Below are 22,536 nucleotides of genomic sequence, written 5' to 3'. Positions count from 1 at the left end.
ATGCCAGAAATTATTCTATTTATGTCTTCTGCATCAGCCTTCTTTCCTTTGTAGTGTTAGCAAAACTATTTTCACAGAGCGGTAGTACAGCATGAAACGGTAATCTATCCCCTAGAAAAAACTGATTTCTCCTTTGGTTAAATACAAATGAATGGTATGTCGTTACATGAATGAAAGGTAGCAGCAGTTGATCCACCTGATTGTCCTACATGATTAGGACAGCTAATTCATACAATAATGAAGAGATTGCCAGATTGTTATCTGGTAGGATTAATGGGGTTGATTTTTTTTCATATTACGTCTTAAAGGGTTTCATTTAAGCCATTTTGTGGATGGTTCCATTTCAACATGTCCATCCTCAGAAAAACAGTTTCTATTTTTCAGGGATAAATGAATGTACTTTGACCTGATCTTTCAAGATATAAAGAAAAATGGTGATGTAGAACTTCTTCTTACCCTTGTACATGTTTTTACAGAAATATGTCAGAGGAATGGCAAGTGGATAAAAAAGAATAAGCTTTGTCTTTGTTTTTCAGAATTGAAAGATAACTCTTTAGATCTGTTGAGTGTTCACATGAGAAGAGAAAGTAATCAAAGACTCTCCGAAAGAAATAGATGAACACGGCTACTGTGTCTTCTTGGGTGATCTAAAGCAAAACACTTAGAGGAAACATCAAAATATATAGGTGGAATGATTATAGAGACCATATTTATCAACTGACTCATCATTTTGTAGTTGAGGAACCAAAGCCCAAGAAGTCACACTGCTAACTAGTCAGTGCTTAAAGCCATGTTTTGATTTAGCCAAGGGCTCAGTAAATAATTCAACAATACTCTTCATGTGCCTATGATAGATGTTGATTCCCTGCCCACATCTCCTCAGCCCACATACACACTCCTATAGTTTTCTACTCAAGCATCTGCAAATCTTTGCTTGCTCCCCCCACCCCCTCAGTGGGAACAGAAATTCACAGAAATGAAAGCCTTCAAGCAGTGACCATTGGTGTGGGTGAATACTACCCTTGAGAAACAGCAGTTCTGAGAAGAAGTGAGCCGCGCTTGCCTACCTGCTCTTTAACACACCTCCTATTGAATTCATTTGTTTCCATGTCTCCTTTTTCCACTCTCCCATTAGTGTGTCCTTGGATCACCTCTCACATGGATGATCTGTGCTTAAATCTTAAGCAAGTGTCTGCTTCTGGGGAACCAAACTAAAGGTAGTGGTAGAAACTTGTTCTCAAAGACCTTGTCTGTAGAGGATAAAGACAATTAAGCTGGTAACTCAACAGCTCTGTGAGGAAGGCAGGTTTGTTCAGTAGTCCCTGTAACGTAACTTTTGATGGACCTCCAACGAGACATTGAGGACAAAGATGATCAAGATACTGTCTCTCGCCTTACAGGGCTTAGACGAGTGAACACAATATAGTGTGTTAAGTACAAGGATTGAGGAAGGGGGTTTAGCTGATCTTTGCATCATTAATTCCACACAACAAACCAGTGAGGTACTTACCTAATGTTGTTCTCTCTGATATATAGAGGAGGAAAATATCAGGTCCTATGAGAGGTACCTAAACTTTGATTTGAAGTGGGAACGTTAGAAAAGTTTTCCACAACATAAAAAGGTTCATGAGCATCCACAAGGCATGAAAAGGCTTTATTCCAAAATCCTGAATAGGAAAGGTGGCATTTTCCCCTCTGCTCTAGAATTTCTCCCAAACACCTTTTCTTTCTCGCTGCGTTTTCTACCTGTAAGAGGAGCCAGATCATATGTAGTTTACTCTTAGCTCTCCCTTTCCTCTTCCACCCGCACTCAAGAAAATCTCAGCAACTATTTCCTCATGGGAAGGAACATCACTTATTCCATATGCTAAGTTGTAACTCTAGTTTATTGTTTAGAATTTCTAGTTTTGTTGTTGTATATAGAGTTATCTGTTTTTTAAAAATGTAGAAATCTCCTCTCTGCTTTAATAAGGTGGGCTTTTAAGACTATTGCCAGTTAGAACTTAAACCTAATAAAATATCCAGGCTGAACAATGATGTATTAGCCCAAATTGTCACCTTATGATGGAGACCAATTGTCTCAATAGTGGGGGTTGGGATGGAGAGGAGAAGGGGAAAGGAAATCAACAAGCAAACTACCATGATATAAGGTTGATTAAGTTTTTTATCAATTTATTATTTTCGAGAAGATCATATTATATATTCAGAGAATTTTCTAGCATTTAATGATGTAATACACGTAAATGCCATTCACATAATGGACACATATAAAAATCTCTTCTCCTCCTTGTTTCTGATACTATTATAGCCCCTTAAGTCCAATTAAAGATAAATTGATTTGATTTACCAGCTTAATATTCTTTGAAGCTCTGATTTTTGCCAGATTATTTTATACTCACTAATTCAATGGCCCTAGTGTGAGTCTTTATATTTTGTGTTAGTATGATAATTTTCTGAAGTTGATAATGATTAATTTGAAAAAGCAGTGCTAGTATTACAATTGGATAAAATTAACATGACTCTATTACTAGGACATCATATACTGTTATGATGAAGAACTGTTGACTTTGATCATGAGTCAAGAAAATCTGTGGGCTGTCAAAGTCAATAGGAAGAAACATAGAAAACAAAATATGTTAGTGGATTAAATTTTAATGTTTTAGATGATTATACCCAAAGCTACATTAGAGTTATAGATTAAAGGAGATTAAAACAAGTTCCTCAGCATCATGGATGTGTTTGTACAATTCTAGGCTGAATTTCCTGGGAGGTTTAGTAGCTGAAGAAAATAATATATTTATCTTCAGATATTCTACTTTTGCTTTTCTTCTACAGTTTAAATAATATATTTATCAATATCATTTGGAGCACTAAAAACACCTTACAGGCAGATTCTTAGTAAAGTTTATCAAATGAAGAAATAACCTGCTACAGCTCTTAGTGTTTAATAGGAATTGATCTTTGAATTTCAACAACCAAGAAACTCTAAAATCACAGTCCAATTGGAATTCCTCTTTGATTTCCTATAGAGTGAAAGTGGTCTATAGTTTACTTCAAACTTTTTTAGAGCTATGCACTTTTTCTCTACCCCGATGCAATGTATGGGTGCACATGTGTATGTTTGTGTGTATTTTGCTGTTATTTTTAGTCTAGAATTTCTAGTAGTTCTTTCTAGGCTTATGTTACTCATTTATTCATTTATCTGTCCATTCAATAGTAGTTCACACAACATTGCAGTCCTTGTACAAGCACTGAGTAGGCACATAATAGAATGCTGTTTCTATTCAATCAAAACAATTTTATCCCTCCTTTTTTTTCAACTTAGTTTTTGATTTCTTTTATGTAGAACTGGTGAACATTTCCTTTGTTGAATATAATTTTTTTCCCCATGTAGGATGATATTTCCAATTTTGTCACCAGCCTCATAGTGTGGGTTGGGGTTGGAGTATTTGAGCATATTTGTAGTTAGGTAATTAAACATAGTGAGGACACCTGGGTCTAGTATCTTTTGTTGTAAAGACTCTTCTGCGATGGCTTTGACTCATTGATTGGTTAATGTGCTGGGCAGTTATTAAGGAATACTTCAGTTTGCTAGCAACATGGTGGCAACTTAAAAAAAACCACAACTATAATATTACAAATATATAATAGCAATTGCCCAATGAATACATGTAAAATGTGTTTGTGAAAAGTAGCAGAGGTAAGTTTTAAAAGGCCAAAGTTATTCTCCAGGTCTTTCTTCTTCCATTAGGTTAAAGAAATTAGTATTAAATTAAATTCACATTTTAGGGTCACCTGTGTGGCTTGGTTGGTTAAATGTCTGACTCTTGCCTTGGGCTCAGGTCATGATCTCACAGTTTGTGGGTTCGAGCATTGGGCTCTGTGCTGACATTATGAAGCCTGCTTGAGATTCTCTCTCTCCCTCTTTCTCTGCTCCTGCCCCACTCGTGCCCCCCCCCCCAACAAATAAACTTAAAAAAAATTTAATTCCTATTTTAAAACAGATTGTAAGGCAACATTAAAAGAAGAGACAAGACAAATGAATGTGTCTCAAAGATTATTGGATACTCTTTTTATTATTAGATGAACTTCATAGGGTATCTATGGAATTCAATGTCTCTAAAAAGTTGATTATTATATATTCATGATAACAGTACATGAGAGGGGTTAATACTTGACTGGGCATTAAGAACACCTGTTTTAGATTCAATTCAACTGCTGTTCCTCTTAGCTTTCAAATACGCAAATTGAGACAGATAATACCTTACTACTTTATTTTTTTTAAGTTTATTTACTTATTTTGAGATAGAAAATGTGAGCTGGGGAGAGGCGAAAAGAGAAGAAGAGAGAGAATCCCAAGGTTGATGGCACAGAGCCTGATGCGGGGCTCCAACCTCCGAACCATGAAATCATAACCTGAACTGAAACCAAGAGTCAGCATTTAACCAACTGGGCCAACCAGGCATCCCTTTACTAGTTTATTTTTCACAACCAGTCTCAAAAAAGCAGATGTATTTAGATTTCTAGCCTGAGGCTAGGCATGCATATAAATCTCAGTATGTATTTCTTCTTATGAATGAATGCTGAGAGCAAGAGAAAGAATAGATGATTGGTAGTTTTCTATGATAATCTTTGAAACCATCTTAGCAATATCAATCTTCTTTAATAGAAGGTGTTATATTCAAACATATAATAAATATTTGTATAGTTATTTCATTTTTTATTATGCCACTAATTTTTTAAAGTTTCTTTGTTTTGAGAGAGCGAGAGAGCGCACTCGTGAGCAGGGTAGGGGCAAAGAGAGACTGAGAGAGAGAATCCAGCTATCAGCGCGGAGCCTGATGTGGGGCTGACGTCATGGAGCCTGGCACAGGCTCATGAAACGTGAGATACATCCGACATCAGGAGTCAAACACTTAACCGACTGAGCCACTAATGCAACTAATTTCTAAAGGCTGATGAGAAGCTGATGTAAAGAAATTGATAGAAATCATCTTAAAAAGTTTAGCTACTTGCTAATATACTAATAAAATATTAAGTTGGCAATAACAGATTTTTTTTTTACCTTTAGTGTATCAGAACTATTAGAAAAATACAATTTTTTTTTTTATATGTGAGCTAAGAAAATTGTGATTTTCTTTTTTTGGCCTCTTTGATTTTTTTCTTCTGCTAGAATTGCTAGAATTTTAAATTTTAGAAAAGAGAAGAAGATTTATGCCAGAATACATCTGAGTTTTTATACCACACATCTTTTTTGCAAACCACCTGAATGCGAATAAAGAGAAAATGGACACACAGAAAGGGAAAGGAATGAGGAAGGAATGGGTCTTCACGGATGCAGGAGGAGTTGGCATCTGGGACACAGAGAGTGGAATTAGGCCTAGAACAGTTATGTTCCCATAATGCCACCAAAAGAAATTGACGTTCTGGCAAATACTATTGACTGTTAGTGACAGGAAATTAGGATGAAAAAAGGAAAAAAGAAAAACACTGTAGGGAGTGTGATGTTTGTATCAGTACTATCAGTTGTAAGATTTAGAAACACGTTCTAACTAGCATAAGAAAAAAAAAAATAAATTCCGTAATTGAGAGCTAGTAGAAGTAGCCTCTGTCACACCACGATTCATTAAACCTTTCAGTTTTTGCAACCATAGGTACTCCTGAAATCTTCCTAAGAAGGGAGTAGGGAAATGAGATAATATCATTGGATAGATTTAGGCACCTGTTAGTTTCTGTGGTCAGAGTAGTGTAGTGTAATTTGCTAGCCAACTGAATCACGTGGTTGGAAGAAACAGTTTTCCAAAGACAGTCGGGTTTCTGAGTCGGAAACAAACAAAGAAACAAAGCAGATCCTCATGTTTACTAGTTGTCAAAACATGAGAACCACCTACTTACTCTATGTGAGGGCTGTTCATGTAATTTTCTCCAGCAAGATGCCACAGTGTGGCTGTTAGGATAGATGCATAAACTTTTGGTTTAATTCAAAGTTGATGTTTCTCCAGTCAGGAGTGTGTGAGGATGAAGGTGTAAGGTCCTTTTTATTATTTCTTGTCATATGATGTGAATGTGGGTTTATCACATGTCTTCAGTCCAGTAAGCTGGTACCACCAATCTTTTGATGCAACTCTGATGTCCGTCTTTATTTTTCCTTTTTATTTTCATCCACAGCATGCTTACATGTTCAAACCTCAAACAAATATAATGACACACAAATACTTTTTTTTTTTTTTTTTTTTTTTTTTTTTTTTTTTTACAAAAACCACTGTCTTTAATATACGGCTTTAACCACTTTCAACTCTTGTTGGAAATATTTGCTCACATTCACCCCCAACACACACACACCATGCATGCACACGCCATCACACATACACACATAGGTTCCTAAGTTCTTTTATTCACACAGTGCCACAGTGCGGATTATCACACCCCACGTACCATGGTTGACTTGAGCACAGTCAACGGCAGTGGCATGTGTGTTTACCAGGTCAGATTGTGATAAAGATACATTGATCAGAAACATAAATTATAACTGATTTGGGCTAAACAGTATGGATCTTGGTTGGCAGGAACCATTAACACAATTCATTTATAACAAGAGTATCCTTAATAGTCATCTGATTGACTTCAGTTTTGGAACTGAAGAGTGATAAATACTAAGACTGCGATTTTCTTGAGAAGCAACATTAGCAGACAGTATGGTTGCTCAGAATATGTCAGGCTGTGGATCAAGTGCAGAGTCAAGTGTACAGCCAAGAAAAGAGAATTGGTAAATAGGACAGGAAGTTAATCTCTATTTGAATTTTCAATGTGTCATATATTTCAGATGTTGGCTATAAAATCTCAATTTTCAGTTCCAACATTTAAATCTTTTCGCTGGCACCATCTTCCACGTGGAAGCTTTGTATTTATGCTTCCGATTTTTAACATAAATTCATCCTATTCATCAGAGGCCAACTTTTATAGGAAAGTGGCATGCAAGGGACTGTCACTTGCAATATACACGTTGAAGATGGAATGGTCTATTTTGTCCAGATTTAATTTTGACTCCCAGTAGACAAAGAGATACTGAAGTAATTTATCTCTCAACTTGCTAGGGGATGTTTTCAATTTCAGTAAGCAGCAGCAGTATATTAGCATGGAACATTTGGGTAAATTTGTTTCAAGGAGATAATAAATAACTAAACTACTTGGTTAAAAATCAGAAACAAAACAATTTGTGCTTGTCATCTGGTGGTGCTTAAATGATGGAAAATAGCTCTCTAAAGGTTTAGCTAATCTGTGAATCTAGTTTGAGGCTGTTGCTGGCTTTATCTTATCACACTGCATGTAATACCCTAAAATCCACTAAGAATCTTTGTATTTGAATGCAAATACCTTACAAGATGATGTTAATAGTGTGCATGAAAACATCTAGCCAGAAGGATAATGGAGAAACCAGATGACCCAATTTTGCATTCTGTGCCTGTGATAATTAGCTGGTATGCCATACTTTTACAATATTAAAAGACACTGGTACAACTATATATTTTTTGGAGGAGGGACTGAGGGAATTTTGAGTGACAGGAGAGGTGAATGAGTCAGAAACACACCCACACACCCACACATACATGCTTGAACTGATTGTAAACAGAGGAGGAATGTTTTAACTACCTGAAGTTCTTAACTCTCCTATTTTGAAACCTGCGAAAGTTTTGGTTTGGATGGCCATGGCATTCATTGATACTAAGAGATATTCCTCATCTATAGCAGATGAGAGGAAGTGTCTCAGCGCCTCAGTCTCTTGCCACATAGGAGTCAGGAGGGCCAGAATTTGCTTCCTACAGCCAGGATATGGACAGTCTTCACTTTCATTTCTCCAACACGGTACAGAGTTAAGGTTGCCAAAGTACTGTTGAACGAGTGAGGTGTGGCTCCCTCTGTTGGTTGGGAGACCCCAAAAATCTGCTGTACAAAGTCGAAGTAGGATTGAGGCAGGGGACAGCTGATTGATCAGCAAAAGGAAGAAGGAATCCAGCTGATACTTCCTTTTTATTAATTCTCACCCCCTCATTATAAAAACATTTAACTGTTTCTATACAATTACGCCTCCTAATTTTCTTTTAGTCTGAGTTAACCTTAACCAAAATTTATTCCTATCAAAGAACACCGGAACACAAAATTTGGGCTGGTTTAGCGTGACTTGTCCTTTATTCCTAAGAATTGTCTTTTTTCCCAATCCATTTAAGATTGATCTGATTTCAGCCTGATTTAGTGTAACATAGCTACACACATCTTATATATTTTCACGTAGCAGAAGAGATAGCTATAAATGAATCTGATAGGAAAAAGAATTATGACTCCATCAGATTAGGATTTTCCTCTAGCTTATATTTAAAACGATTCCTGGGCCATTCTGAAACTCTAAACAAAAGCCACGGTAAAGCAGATCACTGTAATTTTCTCTAAGAAGGCATGAAGAACTGAGAGTGGAAAAAAATATTTATGTATGGTTATACAAATTAAATGTTCTGTGAATGTTTGCCGCTTATTTTAGTATCATAGTGCCACATAAGTTGTGCTGGTTGAAAAATTAAATGCAGTTACAGTTTCCCCAAATCCTGATACCCTACACAGATTTATGCTTACTAAAGTGGATCAGTTGAGCTTTTCTGTTAGGTAAAATAAGGGAATAATGGAATATGCTTGCTATCAATTCAAAGCTTAAGATTTGGGAAAGTGTATTTATAAAAAGAAATGCATCTAAGCCAAAAGCTGTATCACATATGTTAGTGAAGAAGAAATTTTGTTGTAAGGCAGGGGGTGTAATCAAGTGCATATTCCATTAAGGTCTTGTTCTCTTACTAAATCACGACAAATGTCTAAGAACACATTTGATTAAGTACTTAAAGTTTTGTTGTTTTTCTATTAAAAAGTCACACTTTGGTTTCCTTTTCATGTATTTATTTTTTTTAGTTTATTTATTTATTTGGAAAGAGAGAGAGAGGTTGGGAGGGGCAGAAAGAGAGGGAGAGAGAGAGACAATCCCAAGCAGGCTCTGCACTGTCAGCCCAGAGCTCGACCCAGAGCTAGAACCCAAGAATGGTGAGTTCATGACCTCAGCTGAAACCAAGAGTCAGATGCTTAACCAACTGAGCCACCCAGGTGCTCCTCCTTTGCATTTATATTTTGACCCTGTAAGAAATGAACATTGTATAAAAGACCTTTTTGAAAGTAGGGTTAGAAAATACCCAGTTACAATGAGAATGGTTGTTGTATGTACAGTATTATTTTATGACTAAGGTTTTTCTTTTCAGTTTACTGAATATAAGAAATCATTTTTGGGGATCTCATATCTTCCGAGTCTAGAAAGCCTTGTGCAGATACATAAAATTTTTAAAAAAGCTTTGCAATACACATTTTCAATAAGTTTTAGAAGCAATATAGAGTTTCTAAAATAAAAGTAATAAGATTTTATATAAGATACAGTATCATAACAGAAGGAAAAACATTTGGAAATTCTCAAATAAACTTAGATTTTCTTCACTTGAAATTTAATGTAATTTCACCTTGTTTTCTGGATTTCAATTTTGTAAATATAAGTAAGGAGTTGGCAGAAATAAAGTCTAAAATGAAGATAAACTTACTCAATATTTTATCTTTGGATGGAATCCACATTTCAGGTTGAAAATTGTCTCTGAAGTATAAATTATAGAGTTTGCAAGAAGGATCAATAAACTCGTAATTAGATCTGGGACTCGGGTGGATTCAAAAGATTCTCTTATGTATGTGATGAATTCTGATTTTGTATTTTAACTTTGTTACAGAATTTATGCTGTAAGAAATGCTTCAGAAATTAGAACTTTTATGCATGTTAAGATTCTTTAGCTACTTAAATCTTTCTAGAAGAATTAAAGGGTAATTTTTAAAGTTCTGTTAATTGTAAATGAAATAAATTCAAACTCATGGCTTCATTCACTATTATGAATTATATGTTCTATCATTTATTAATATAGTCTTTGGTTTGTTTCATCTTCAGAGAGATATTATTTTTTTTTTAACTGTATTCAATCTTTTTTTGGGGTAAGAGAGGTGGAGAGAGACAGAATCTCAAAAAGGCTCTGCACTGCCAACTCAGAGCCCAACGCAGGGCTCAGACTCATGAACTTTGAGATCATGACCTGAGCTGAAACCAAGGATCAGGTGCTTAACTGACTGAGTCACCCAGGTGTCCCAGAGAGATGTCTTTTATAGAACTAAGGCGCTCTTGATATATTTCTCAAACCAAAAAAAGGAGGCAGATTTTGCTCTAAATAACTTTGAGAAACAAAACAAGACATGTTTTACTCTTGGAGATTTAGAACGAGCATTCATATACAGAGACTCTGAAGTCAAAAAGAGATGACTTTAATTAACTTTATTATTTATTCTAACGTCATAGGACAATAGAACATCTTGGAGATGGCGTGGGGTGAAGGGGTATATATTTTAAGAAGCACTAATTTATTGAATTTTTTATTAACTTCCTTTGTTTTTAAATGTGCATTGTTTTTCTTTCTTTTTTTTTTCCTAAAGTTTATTTATTTATTTTGAGGGCGACAGAGACACTGTGAGTGGGGGAGGGACAGAGAGAGAGAGAGGGAGACAGAGAATCCGAAGCAAGCTCTTTGCTGTCAGCCCGATGTGGGGCTTGAACTCACAAAACCATGAGATCATGACCTGAGCTGAAATCAAGAGTGGGATGTTTGACTGAGCCACCCAAGCACCCCTTGTTGTGTTTTCTTGTAATAAAATTGTAGAGTATCCATGTTTTAAATGTTAAAGAGACACAGGAAAATGTGTTTTTACATAGTGCTCAGGTTACTACTGAAGACATATGGAAGATGGATTTTATCTTCAATCAGTTCAGGAGAAGAAAGGAAAAGGAAATCAGTATAAATGGATTATTCTGACATTGTATAGAACTAGTCTTGAAGCCTCAAGGAATGAAACTTTTAAATTCCTCGACAATCATTTTGTTCATTTTTTTTTTCCTTTCCATTTTCACTCTGATGCAATTTATGTCCATAATTTATAGTTATGGCATATTTCAGCATTATTGACGGCTGGCAGAAATGGGTGTATACATTTATTCTTCAAGAGCCAGTGCTGACCACCACTTTGGTACAATAGCAAAGTGTTAGTTTGTTAGATAATCTCATTGCTTTGCCTAAGTATTTTTTTTTTAATTATTTATTTTTGAGAGAGAAGGAGGGAGGGAGGGAGGGAGGGAGGAGGGGCAGAAAGAGAAGGAGACACAGAATTGGAAGCAGGCTCCAGGCTGTGAGCTGTCAGCCCAGAGCCCGATGTGAAGCTCAAACTTGCAAACCGTGAGATCATGACCTGAGCCAAAGCCTCACGCTTAACTGACTGAGCCACCCAGGCACCCCTGCTTTTGCTATCTGAGTTCAATTATTCTTGATCCCTTTTCTGAACCTCATGCAGAAATTTCTGCCAATATTGTGCAGATGTGCTTTTCGATCATTTCAACATGTGATATATGTATTTTTTAAAAGTCATGCTGTCAGCAAAGTATTAAGCCATATTCTTACATTTTTTTCTTGAATTATTCTCTACAATTTCATGATTTATGGGTGTGGGTGTATATATAACTTTTTTGCTTTATGAATTCTTCAGTTTTTCTTGACAAATGGTTCTGACACCTCTACTGAGATACTTCATCCTCAATGCAAGATGTACTATTAAATATCACTGATATAGTATTTTAATATGTTTTTCAAAATATTGGCTAATCTTTATGCATCTTTGTGGAGTGTATTGTGAAAAGAATTCCATGAGGGGTTTATTATTTAAAATATGCACAAAATGTATTCAGAACTTGATCCAGTATATTTTTACATTTTTACTGAAATCAGTAAAGCACTCTTCTTTTTTTTTTTTTTTTTATAGAGCAATGAAGTTGTCTACTACAATGCAAAGGATGATCTTGATGTGAGTATTGGAAGTTTTACGTTATATTCCAAGGTAAACTGAATTATGCTTGGATGACTGGCTTTACAGTACAAGCTGACCTAGCACGTTGAGTTTTTCAGAAAATGATCTATAGCATAAACGGAACTACTGGTGTGACCCAATGAGGTAATGATGAGTTGTAGTGCTTAAGTCATCTCTAACAAATTATCATTGGCATCTTCCTAGGTAGAAAAGCTATGTGTTTCTCAGGATTGCACCCTGTCCAGACCTCAGCCCACAGCACTGACTGTGATACTCTACATCCCTTAGCGGTATGGAAGACAGAGGTTGGATCCCATCCATCTCTGTAAGCCTGGCGCTTATTACCAGGGTTGCTAGGCAGGTCTCCTCTGACCTGAACTGCCCTTACCAGGGGGGCCACTTATTTCACGTACAATGTGAATGACATCCTGGAAGCTGTACAACAACTGGCCTTACCTGGACAATCTTTGAAGCATAGTAGGTGTTCAGGAAGCCTTTTTAAATAAATGACTGTAATGTACATAGTCCAATGATTTTCAAACATGGATTATTTTAGAACAAATAAGTTACTTCTAACTTATGATTATGGTGGAAGCATTTGCAAAATAGCCAACAATTCGACCCTTAAACTCATTTAAATTCTCATATATTTGAGAAATATCTCTATACTCTTAACATATTTATCCAACAATGTGCGTTGAGGGCTTCTTATATTTTCATTTTCTTCTGAGAGCTTAGGATATGTATCAGTGAACAAGTCAAACAAATGTCAAATAATTGTTATTTGTTCTTCACACTCTTTTTATCTGACTCAAAAAATGCATTTCTATGCTTTTATTTAGAATTATCTTCCAGAAAATAATTTTAAAAAACACACACACATAATAGATATGGTTTGTCTGAGATGCCACACACCTTTTCAGGTTGTAGGACCAACTGAACTGCTCAACACCATGGTTTATCGAACACTCTGAAGAAAGTGGACTGTTTTCTCCATTTAATAAATGAAGAACTTGGAGTATTTTAAAAAGTGTTTTCTTTTTACTAGACATAGGTGCTTTGCCAGTGCTAACTCTCCTCTTACGGTAAATATATATAATTATGATTTCACATATATGTATATGTATATGTATATGTATATGTATATATATATATATATATATACATGAAATATATATATTTATATATGTGTATGATGTCATTTTAGTTAGGTAGGAGGTATATTAAGGACAAACCGATGGCTCATACAAACATTTTAATAGTTAATTGTTTGGTATCCAAGTGAGCATTATTTTTGTACATTTTATCTCACTGTTGGGATTAGTATTTGATATTTAAAAATTATGCAGTCATTAAAATATATATGCAAAATCCTTATCTTTCCTGGTAGGAAGTTAGAGCTACTATAGCACTAGTTACAGTTTTTTAAAACATTTAGTTTGTAAAAGTGTAACAAAGATTTCATGAAAAGTAAAGCCAATGGATTAACATGCTGGGTCCAACCTGCCGGTCAACAAAGATGATACTGTTACTGATGAGCATAAGCTGAATGTTACCTAAAGATGATACTGATACTGCAAATATGTTTTTCTTTCCTCTAAACTGATTAAATAAGTCATATTTTTGATGTCAGGTAAAATAGTTTTATTTAAGTCAGGTTTTCTTATTATTTAGAAAGTTATATATTTTTTTTTTTATTTAAAGTTTTTTTTTAACGTTTATTTATTTTTGAGACAGAGAGAGACAGAGCATGAACGGGGTAGGGGCAGAGAGAGAGGGAGACACAGAATCAGAAGCAGGCTCTAGGCTCTGAGCCATCAGCCCAGAGCCCGACACGGGGCTCGAACTCACGGACCGCGAGATCGTGACCTGAGCTGAAGTCGGACGCTTAACTGACTGAGCCACCCACGCGCCCCGAAAGTTATATTTTTATTTTGTATAGTAAAAGCGAGTTTTCTTTGTTCAAGATTTTAACAATCATGTGCACAAATGTAGATACAACTGGGGCTCCTGGGTGGCTCAGTCAGTTAAGCATCCGACTTTGGTGCAGGTCATGATCTAGCGGTTCATGAGTTTGTGCCTTGCGTTGGGCTCTGTGCTGACAGCTTGGAGCCTGGAGCCTGCTTGGATTCTGTGTCTCCCTCTCTCTCTCTGTTCCTCCCCCTCTTGCACTCTGTCTCTCTCAAAAATAAATAAAAAGGATTTTAGAAAATAAAAAAATAAAAAAAAAACAAATGTAGATACAACTTTTTAGTAAGTACCATCCCTGTTAATATTAAGTTGCCCCACTGAATAGTACAATAGTATAATTCATAGTCTGCTTTCACTATGCTGCTAAGTTAGCAATGTGTCCATGATAAGTGGAACAGAGTACATGGGTTGTGTACTTGTAATACTTGAGCTGTGCTCTGTGCTTAGGTTTACATAATTTGCCTACACAGATGTTTATTCATATATTAAAATAAAACTCCATGTAAGAGAGACAAGGATTAATACAAGTGAACCTATTGAACTTGTCATGTTTTTTGCATTCTCCCATCCCAAAGAGTCTATACTGTTACCATAGGTTATAAATGTATCTATAAAAAAGATGCATTCTCTTTCTTCAACCAAGAGATGAGCTTTAGCAAGTTAAATCAAGACTCTCTAAACAGGAAAATATCAACTTGCAAATTTAAAACTTAAAAAAAAAAATGATGCTCAGAAAAAAATTAAAATGATGCTCAGAATATCGAGAAACTATTTTCACTTCTTTATATATAAATAATGACAGTGCCAGAATAATTTGCAAAGAAAATTGTATAGTAGAAAGAGGGCTGAAACAGGAATCAGAGGGTTTGATTCACACTCCATTCCACCCCTAAAATTGTACTCACCCATACAGCTTTAAAATATATTAAAACTTCAACTATTTGCCTCTTGGGTAAGACATGCTACAGGTGATTAGGTGGTCCACAAATTTGATTACGGTTCAGAGTATTCCTGGAATACTGGCCACAGGGTCAAGTTTGCTAGAATTGTACTATTTCATGTAATTTTTTTGAAAATTTATTAAGAACTGTAGGATAATTTCATTTTATACTTCACTAAAACTTTTTATTGGGGAATTTCAAAGTGCTTTAGATATGAGAATATTATTACTCTTGGAAACCCTTAGACGCTGAATAAAATGAACCACATTTAATGATTAGTGTATTGGTTTGGCTGTTCTAGAGAGACCTAAAGTAAAAGTGGCTACAGGAAGACAAAAGTTCATTCTTCTCTCATGTGAACATCTGGAGGTAAGGCCTAATGTGTCCGGTCTCAGTCTTCCAGGCCCCCAGGTCCTTTTCTCAAGTTTTCTTCTCTCTTCAGTTCAGTGTAGCTTTTCCATGTTGTGATCCAAGGCTGCTGCTTCAATATATATACAGTGATTTTCGCCTTCTAGATAACAGAAAGGAAGCAAGTGTCAATAGAGGACATGCCCTTTGCATTTAAGGGTATGTTTGGAAATTGTACAAATCACTTTTATTTGTATCTGATGTCCACAGCTTAGGGACTAGCCTGGCTGAGTTGAATCAGGATATATATTAGAATCTTCCCCCAACATAGGCACGCACCCAAACAAAGTATAGGGTTCTATTACTAAAGAGAGAACAGAGAGAACACTAACTGGTAAGTAATTAGCAGCTTATGAACATACCTTCAGTTTGCTCATCTTGACGAATTGAAGTTAATTCCAAAATTCCACTCACTTATCTCAGTGACTTCTATCACTTAAAGATAGTCAAAGTCTCCAACTTGGAACTGAGGAGAAGATTCTTTTTACAGTTAAAATGAATATAAAGTGATATGCTGTACTGACTATTTTTTAGTCCTCCCGCATGCATGCGTTTTGATCACAATCAAATTGTTTTCTGTAAGGGAAATACTTACTATCTTACAGTGAAAGAAGTTAAGAAATGTAAGCAAATGTTGCACTTTGATATTCCACTTATGCTTTTTAGTAGTTACACATTTTTTTTTGAAGATTTTTGCTGATCTGTGGAAATTGGATGGTGTAATTTACAAACCTTACCAAAAGTTTTGCAATGTAGGTGGATTTAATTGACTCTGATACTCACACCTTTATACAAACAGTGCTTGATATTTTATATATCAAATGTCCACAAATCATAATGCCATCTCATTGTTTTGGTTTGAATTGGCTCACCATCCCTGTTCTTTGTCCTGGTTTTTTTATGTACTGATTTAATTGTGTGTAGTATTTTTATTGCTCAAACTCAGAAAGCCACATTCATTATTAAAATCTGGTGATTGGAAATTGTAGAATGTGAGTTTTATCATCACACACATCAGCAGCTAATATCTAATGAACAAAGGAACTAATTAGAATAGTAAATATTGAGACGTTATCCATTAAATAAATTTGTCCTCATTTATTTGAATGGTAACACAAATGTTTGAAAGCTGAATAGAGTTTCTCTTTTAAATGTTCTGCCTCCTGAAGGAGACTAAAGGATTCTAAATTCTGAGCCTGTGGTTATTATTTTTAACTTTGCCTCTGGTTCTGCGTTAGTGGGAGAGGATTTATTTTTCGGTCACCGTGCCTAGTGGGATGGTGGTCATTTTCTCCATTTTATACCATCATTTCGCTCATATCCATCATTTCGTTTCCATGCCCATGACAATGATATGATTTTAGACATTTTTCTCAAACATTTAAGAGCTATTAAAATGGTTTTACATTGGGGCGCCTAGGTGGCTTGGTTGGGCAGCCGACTTCGGCTCAGGTCATGATCTCGCGATCTGTGGGTTCGAGCCCCGCATCGGGCTCTGAGCTGACAGCTCGGAGCCTGGAGCCTGTTTCGGATTCTGTGTCTCCCTCTCTCTGACCCTCCCCCGTTCATGCTCTGTCTCTCTCTGTCTCAAAAACAAATAAACGTTAAAAAATTAAAAAAAAAAATAAAAAAAGAAATATAATATCTAAAAAAAAACAATTAAATATTTAAAAAAATGGTTTTACATTTTATATTATACTTCTAAATTATCCATATCCCTTTAATAATATTACACATTATTAATATATAAATATTTCTAAAATATTGTATCCCTAATTCTCTGCTCATTGTCAAGATATTCACATCAGTTATTATTGCCTTTGTTTGGTATTTAAGACACTCATGAACCTTTTTTTAAGTTTTTTTTTTTAATGTTTATTTATTTTGAGAGAGAGCATGTGTGGGGGAGAGGCCAGAAAGAGGGAGAGAGAATCCTTAGCAGACTCTGCATTGTCAGCCCTGAACCCAAACCAGGGCTCAGTCCCACAAACCATGAGATTATGATCTGAGCTAACATCAAGAGTCTGACACTTAACCAACCAAGCCACCCAGGCACCCCAACACAGATGAAGCTTTACTAGTTCTTTCCTAAGCCATTATGAATTTTGTGAAGAATTGTGGGCACTTTCCTCTTGGAGGCACAACCAGTCTTTATAAAGTATTCCCTTGGTGTCTCTCCATAGAGTGTAACTTCCTGGAGGGCAGCTCTTGTACTCACAGCAGGTGACAGAGCTCTTACAGTAACCAGCACATAGTAATCACTCAGTGAGGGATTTTTCTGAACAAGTCAGTGAATCAAAGTTCTAACAGAATCTTCACTTGACACAAATACGAACTGGATGAAGAATACCAGACTCAAAATTATATACAGTAAAACCTTGGTTTGTGAGCATAATTCGTTCTGGAGACATACCTGTAACCCAAAGCACTTGTATATCAAAGCGGATTTCAAGAACCATTGGCTCAGTTACAATCATGTAACGTTCGGCGTCACATACTACTCGTATGGCAAGACATCACTAGTATCTCAAGTTAAAATTTACTAGAAATGTTTGATCGCCTTGCAGATCACTCGCACAACAAGTCACTTGCAGTCCAAGGTTTTACTGCGTCTCCTATTTCTGTGCTCCATACTTCACGTCATTTTTAAGGATGCCCTTTCACCACCACCCCGGGTTTCAGCCAAGACCTGTGTGGGTCTCTGTGATGCGAAGGACTGGAATTGAAAGTCTCTGAAGAAAACACTTGCCCTTCACAAATGCACACTGTTGACCAGAAACCATAGCATACGTTCTATGTCATTATCTGTTTTTAAGTTACAACTGTGACAGAAGCCAGAGCAAATGCTTGGAAAGAAATCTGTACCATTTTACTGTTTCCTAATCCTGAGACGAGAAAGGTCTTTCTTCATTTAAAATAGAAACCAGGCAGTGGAGGAATAATATGAAAAGATCAAGAACAGTACAGTAGAAATACTGTAGGGTTAAAGATCCAGAGGACATTTTTCCTCTGAGATATTTCAGATACTTCACGGAAGAAAAACATTAAATGTATGCTTAATGTCTCCAAAGAAAGAACCAGTGAACTGTGACCAATAGACTGACATAAAATTATCAGAATCAAAACTGCTAAAATAAAAATTCCGTTGGAAGAAAGAACAGATTTGACAATGCAAGTTATCCAACAATGATTCACAGAGGAAGCAGGCAACACTCCCAGAATGTCAAAAAGGTTAGAAAATTATGGAAGGAAAAATAACACATGGAAGACAGTATGCAGAGATGTAAATCCTAAGTCATGTGTTCCAATAGATCAAGTCAAAGCATATGCATTACAGACAATAAAAAAAGGTTTAATGGAAGTAAGTATTCAGGTATGCAAAGAGATCTGTATGTAATTGTAGACTTGAAAGGCTACAGTGTTTCTTTCGTTAGAGGAGAGAATATATTAACATTAGCTAGGACACTGGACCCAGGAATATTTTTTAGCAAAGATTTTTAAAGGATTTAGGCAAGATTTTCAGAAGTCAAGAACTTTTATACCGAAAACTGGCACAGGGATATTCAAGAGAAGATTTCTAGTAGGCATCGAAGTATTTAGTTGGCCTGGAATACTTTTATGCTTAGCTTATGAGTAGACTTTGAAAACAAGTGTCCAAAATTTCCCCAGCCAAGTGTGAAGCTACAGGTGTCACAAAGCCAGATTCGCCTACAGGTATGTTTCGGTATGCTGGCACAATGTTAAAATCAAAGAGAGTCTGAATATTTTGGGGTGTGATACATTCTCCAGTTTGCCACAGTCCCACTTCCTCCTGTTGTTTAACTCCAGCCTGCTTTACCTATGTACGCAACATAAAAAATAAAATAAAAATGTACAGGGTAGAATCCTTAGCGTACCAACATATAAGGGAAGGTGCAGGCAGCGTTTGAGAGTATAGAACATGAGTAGCTGGAAATGAAGGAGTAGCTTTCAAAAGATACATAAAACATACAAAGAAGGCCATCAATTGAGTATATGTGGGATTCAAGATTAAATTGGGAATCTCCTGTTTCCTGTTATTCTTCCATGTTTATTATTCTGGTCTATCACCAAGGGATTTAAATATATGGAATATTATATTCAAGTGTAGTCTATTGATTTTGTTTATTATAATGATGATACATGGCCTCAGTTAAAGGGAAAATAAGCATTCAAAGGTGATCAAGTATTCCTTTGGAATACAACCTTTCAAGTGGCTACATCTGAATTGGTCAGTTTGTGGGGAGCTATTGTGTTATAAGATTTTCTTTTTTTTTTTTTTAAATGTTTATTTAATTTTGAGAGAGAGAGACAGAGTGTGAGCAGGGGAGGATGAGAGAGAGAGGGAGACACAGAATCTGAAGCAGGCTCCAGGCTCTGAGTGGTCAGCACAGAGCCCGACGCGGGGCTCAAACTCACGAACCGTGAGATCATGACCTGAGCTGAAGTCGGACACTTAACCAAATGAGCCACTCAGGCGCCCCAAGCTTTTCAAGTACTGTGATATGAAACAATTCCTCACAGGCATTTTATACTTTCTATACTCCTTTAGTTTGATCAGTGGTATTTATATTCATTGGTGGGCTTAAAAATACTTAGTGTCAGCCAGATTTAGCTAAAGCAGTAGCTGAAGTAAAGGGGAAAATTAATGTCCCTTCAGATTGTGTAGTATGATAAAAAATTATGACTATAGTTGTTTAAACAAGTTTTCCGATTGAAACTTAAAATTGCTGGTGTAGCTGGGCTAAATTATTTGGTAAGCCACAGTTCCATGGAAGAATGTAAGGCACGTAGCCTTCCTTGAAATTTAAGACAGTCATTCCTGTATCCAGTGTGCTACTTAATGTAAACATATCCTCTCCTCTAACTACCTGATGACGATATCCTACAATTTTTCTAATCAGATACTAAGTATTCTTTAAAAGCCAACTCAAGTACTACTTTCTCTTGAAGACTTCCTTGCTTTTTCTAGGAAGCAAATGGTATTTCCTTCCTGTGTATATTCTAAACAAGTTGTTACTCATAATCTGGTTTTATACCTTACCCTATAGTATTTGTACACAGGGACAGTATTTTCTAATTAAACTTTTAGTAACTTGAGGTAAGTATCTTATTTTTTTTTTTATTTAATATATGAAATTTATTGTCAAATTGGTTTCCATACAACACCCAGTGCTCATCCCAAAAGGTGCCCTCCTCAATACCCATTACCCACCCTCTCCTCCCTCCCACCCCCCATCAACCCTCAGTTTGTTCTCAGTTTTTAACAGTCTCTTATGCTTTGGCTCTCTCCCACTCTAACCTCTTTTTTTTTTTTTTTTTTCTTTTTTCCTCCCCCTCCCCTATGGGTTCCTGTTAAGTTTCTCAGGCTCCACATAAGAGTGAAACTATTTGGTATCTGTCTTTCTCTGTATGGCTTATTTCACTTAGCATCACACTCTCCAGTTCCATCCACGTTGCTACAAAAGGCCATATTTCATTTTTTCTCATTGCCACGTAGTATTCCATTGTGTATATAAACCACATTTTCTTTATCCATTCATCAGTTGATGGACATTTAGGGTCTTTCCATAATTTGGCTATTGTTGAGAGTGCTGCTATGAACATTGGGGTACAAGTGCCCCTATGCATCAGTACTCCTGTATCCCTTGGATAAATTCCTAGCAGTGCTATTGCTGGGTCATAGGGGAGGTCTATTTTTAATTTTCTGAGGAACCTCCACACTGCTTTCCAGAGCTGCTGCACCAATTTGCATTCCCACCAACAGTGCAAGAGGGTTCCCGTTTCTCCACATCCTCTCCAGCATCTAGAGTCTCCTGATTTGTTCATTTTGGCCACTCTGACTGGCGTGAGGTGATACCTGAGTGTGGTTTTGATTTGTATTTCCCTGATAAGGAGCGACGCTGAACATCTTTTCATGTGCCTGTTGGCCATCCGGATGTCTTCTTTAGAGAAGTGTCTATTCATGTTTTCTGCCCATTTCTTCACTGGGTTATTTGTTTTCCGGGTGTGGAGTTTGGTGAGCTCTTTATAGATTTTAGATACTAACCCTTTGTCTGATATGTCATTTGCAAATATCTTTTCCCATCCCGTTGGTTGCCTTTTAGTTTTGTTGGTTGTTTCCTTTGCTGTGCAGAAGCTTTTTATCTTCATAAGGTCCCAGTAATTCACGTTTGCTTTTAATTCCCTTGCCTTTGGGGATGTGTCGAGTAAGAGATTGCTACGGCTGAGGTCAGAGAGGTCTTTTCCTGCTTTCTCCTCTAAGGTTTTGATGGTTTCCTGTCTCACATTCAGGTCCTTTATCCATTTTGAGTTTATTTTTGTGAATGGTGTGAGAAAGTGGTCTAGTTTCAACCTTCTGCATGTTGCTGTCCAGTTCTCCCAGCACCATTTGTTAAAGAGACCGTCTTTTTTCCATTGGATGTTCTTTCCTGCTTTGTCAAAGATGAGTTGGCCATACGTTTGTGGGTCTAGTTCTGGGGTTTCTATTCTATTCCATTGGTCTATGTGTCTGTTTTTGTGCCAGGTAAGTATCTTATTCAGTTTCTCTCTAGCAATAGTAATAATTTGGAGTAATTGTTGAGATAATGCATGTTTGGGTAGGTGTTTATGTGTTTCGATACTCCTATTACTTGCATAGCATTTGTAAGGACATGTTTACTTTTTAAAGTGGTGCTCTATTTGCATAGTAGTTAAGAAATCTCCTGCAAGCATGGCAGAAGTGAAAATGTTTTTGTGTCAAGGTTGGTGGAAACAAGTTAAGAGGGGAATGGCAAAGCTGGCCTTGACTGTGGACATTGTTTTCTCATCCTCTCTCACCCACCCCCTCCTCTCTTGGTCCCTGAAACAGTCATGAGGACTAAGAGTAATGTCAGCACAATGTAGTTTCCCCCATGTGGAAAACTGATTCACATTGGGAATAAATAGCGGAGTTAGAGTATTTGTTTGCAGTTACTACAAGTGCCATAAGAATCATGATTTTTGGTTCCACGTCTGGGCAGATCTGATATGCTAAGTGACTGTGAATCTCCGTGAAACGTGAAATCAGGCTTACTGTATTTACTCTCTCAGACTAAAGTTCCGTCTGATTCTGCATATAATTAGGAGAAATAATAGTTTTTGAATTTCATTTCCAAAGAGGTGATAGCATTAAAGTGGAAATTTTTTCAATGTAGGATTGTTTTTTAACTTTTTACCAGGAACAAAAAAATAAATACATAGAAGGCAG

General features: G+C 36.4%; 1 protein-coding gene across 10 annotated transcripts in view; it reads left to right on the top strand.

Annotated features, from left to right (window-relative positions):
- The window catches only part of CACNA2D1 (calcium voltage-gated channel auxiliary subunit alpha2delta 1), a 495,933-nt gene that overhangs the window by 290,765 nt on the left and 182,632 nt on the right, over positions 1–22,536 (top strand). For all 10 annotated transcript variants that reach the window (XM_045494628.1, XM_045494634.1, XM_045494626.1 and 7 more), the window contains one exon: positions 11,926–11,967. In XM_045494628.1, the coding sequence (XP_045350584.1) occupies positions 11,926–11,967 (42 nt within the window). The remainder of the gene's footprint in view (positions 1–11,925; positions 11,968–22,536) is intronic.

The sequence above is a fragment of the Leopardus geoffroyi genome, chromosome A2 (assembly GCF_018350155.1).
Source record: "Leopardus geoffroyi isolate Oge1 chromosome A2, O.geoffroyi_Oge1_pat1.0, whole genome shotgun sequence".
NCBI lineage: Eukaryota > Metazoa > Chordata > Mammalia > Carnivora > Felidae > Leopardus > Leopardus geoffroyi.
The sequence above is the reverse complement of the archived record's forward strand: the minus strand, read 5'-3'. Positions and strand labels throughout refer to the sequence as shown.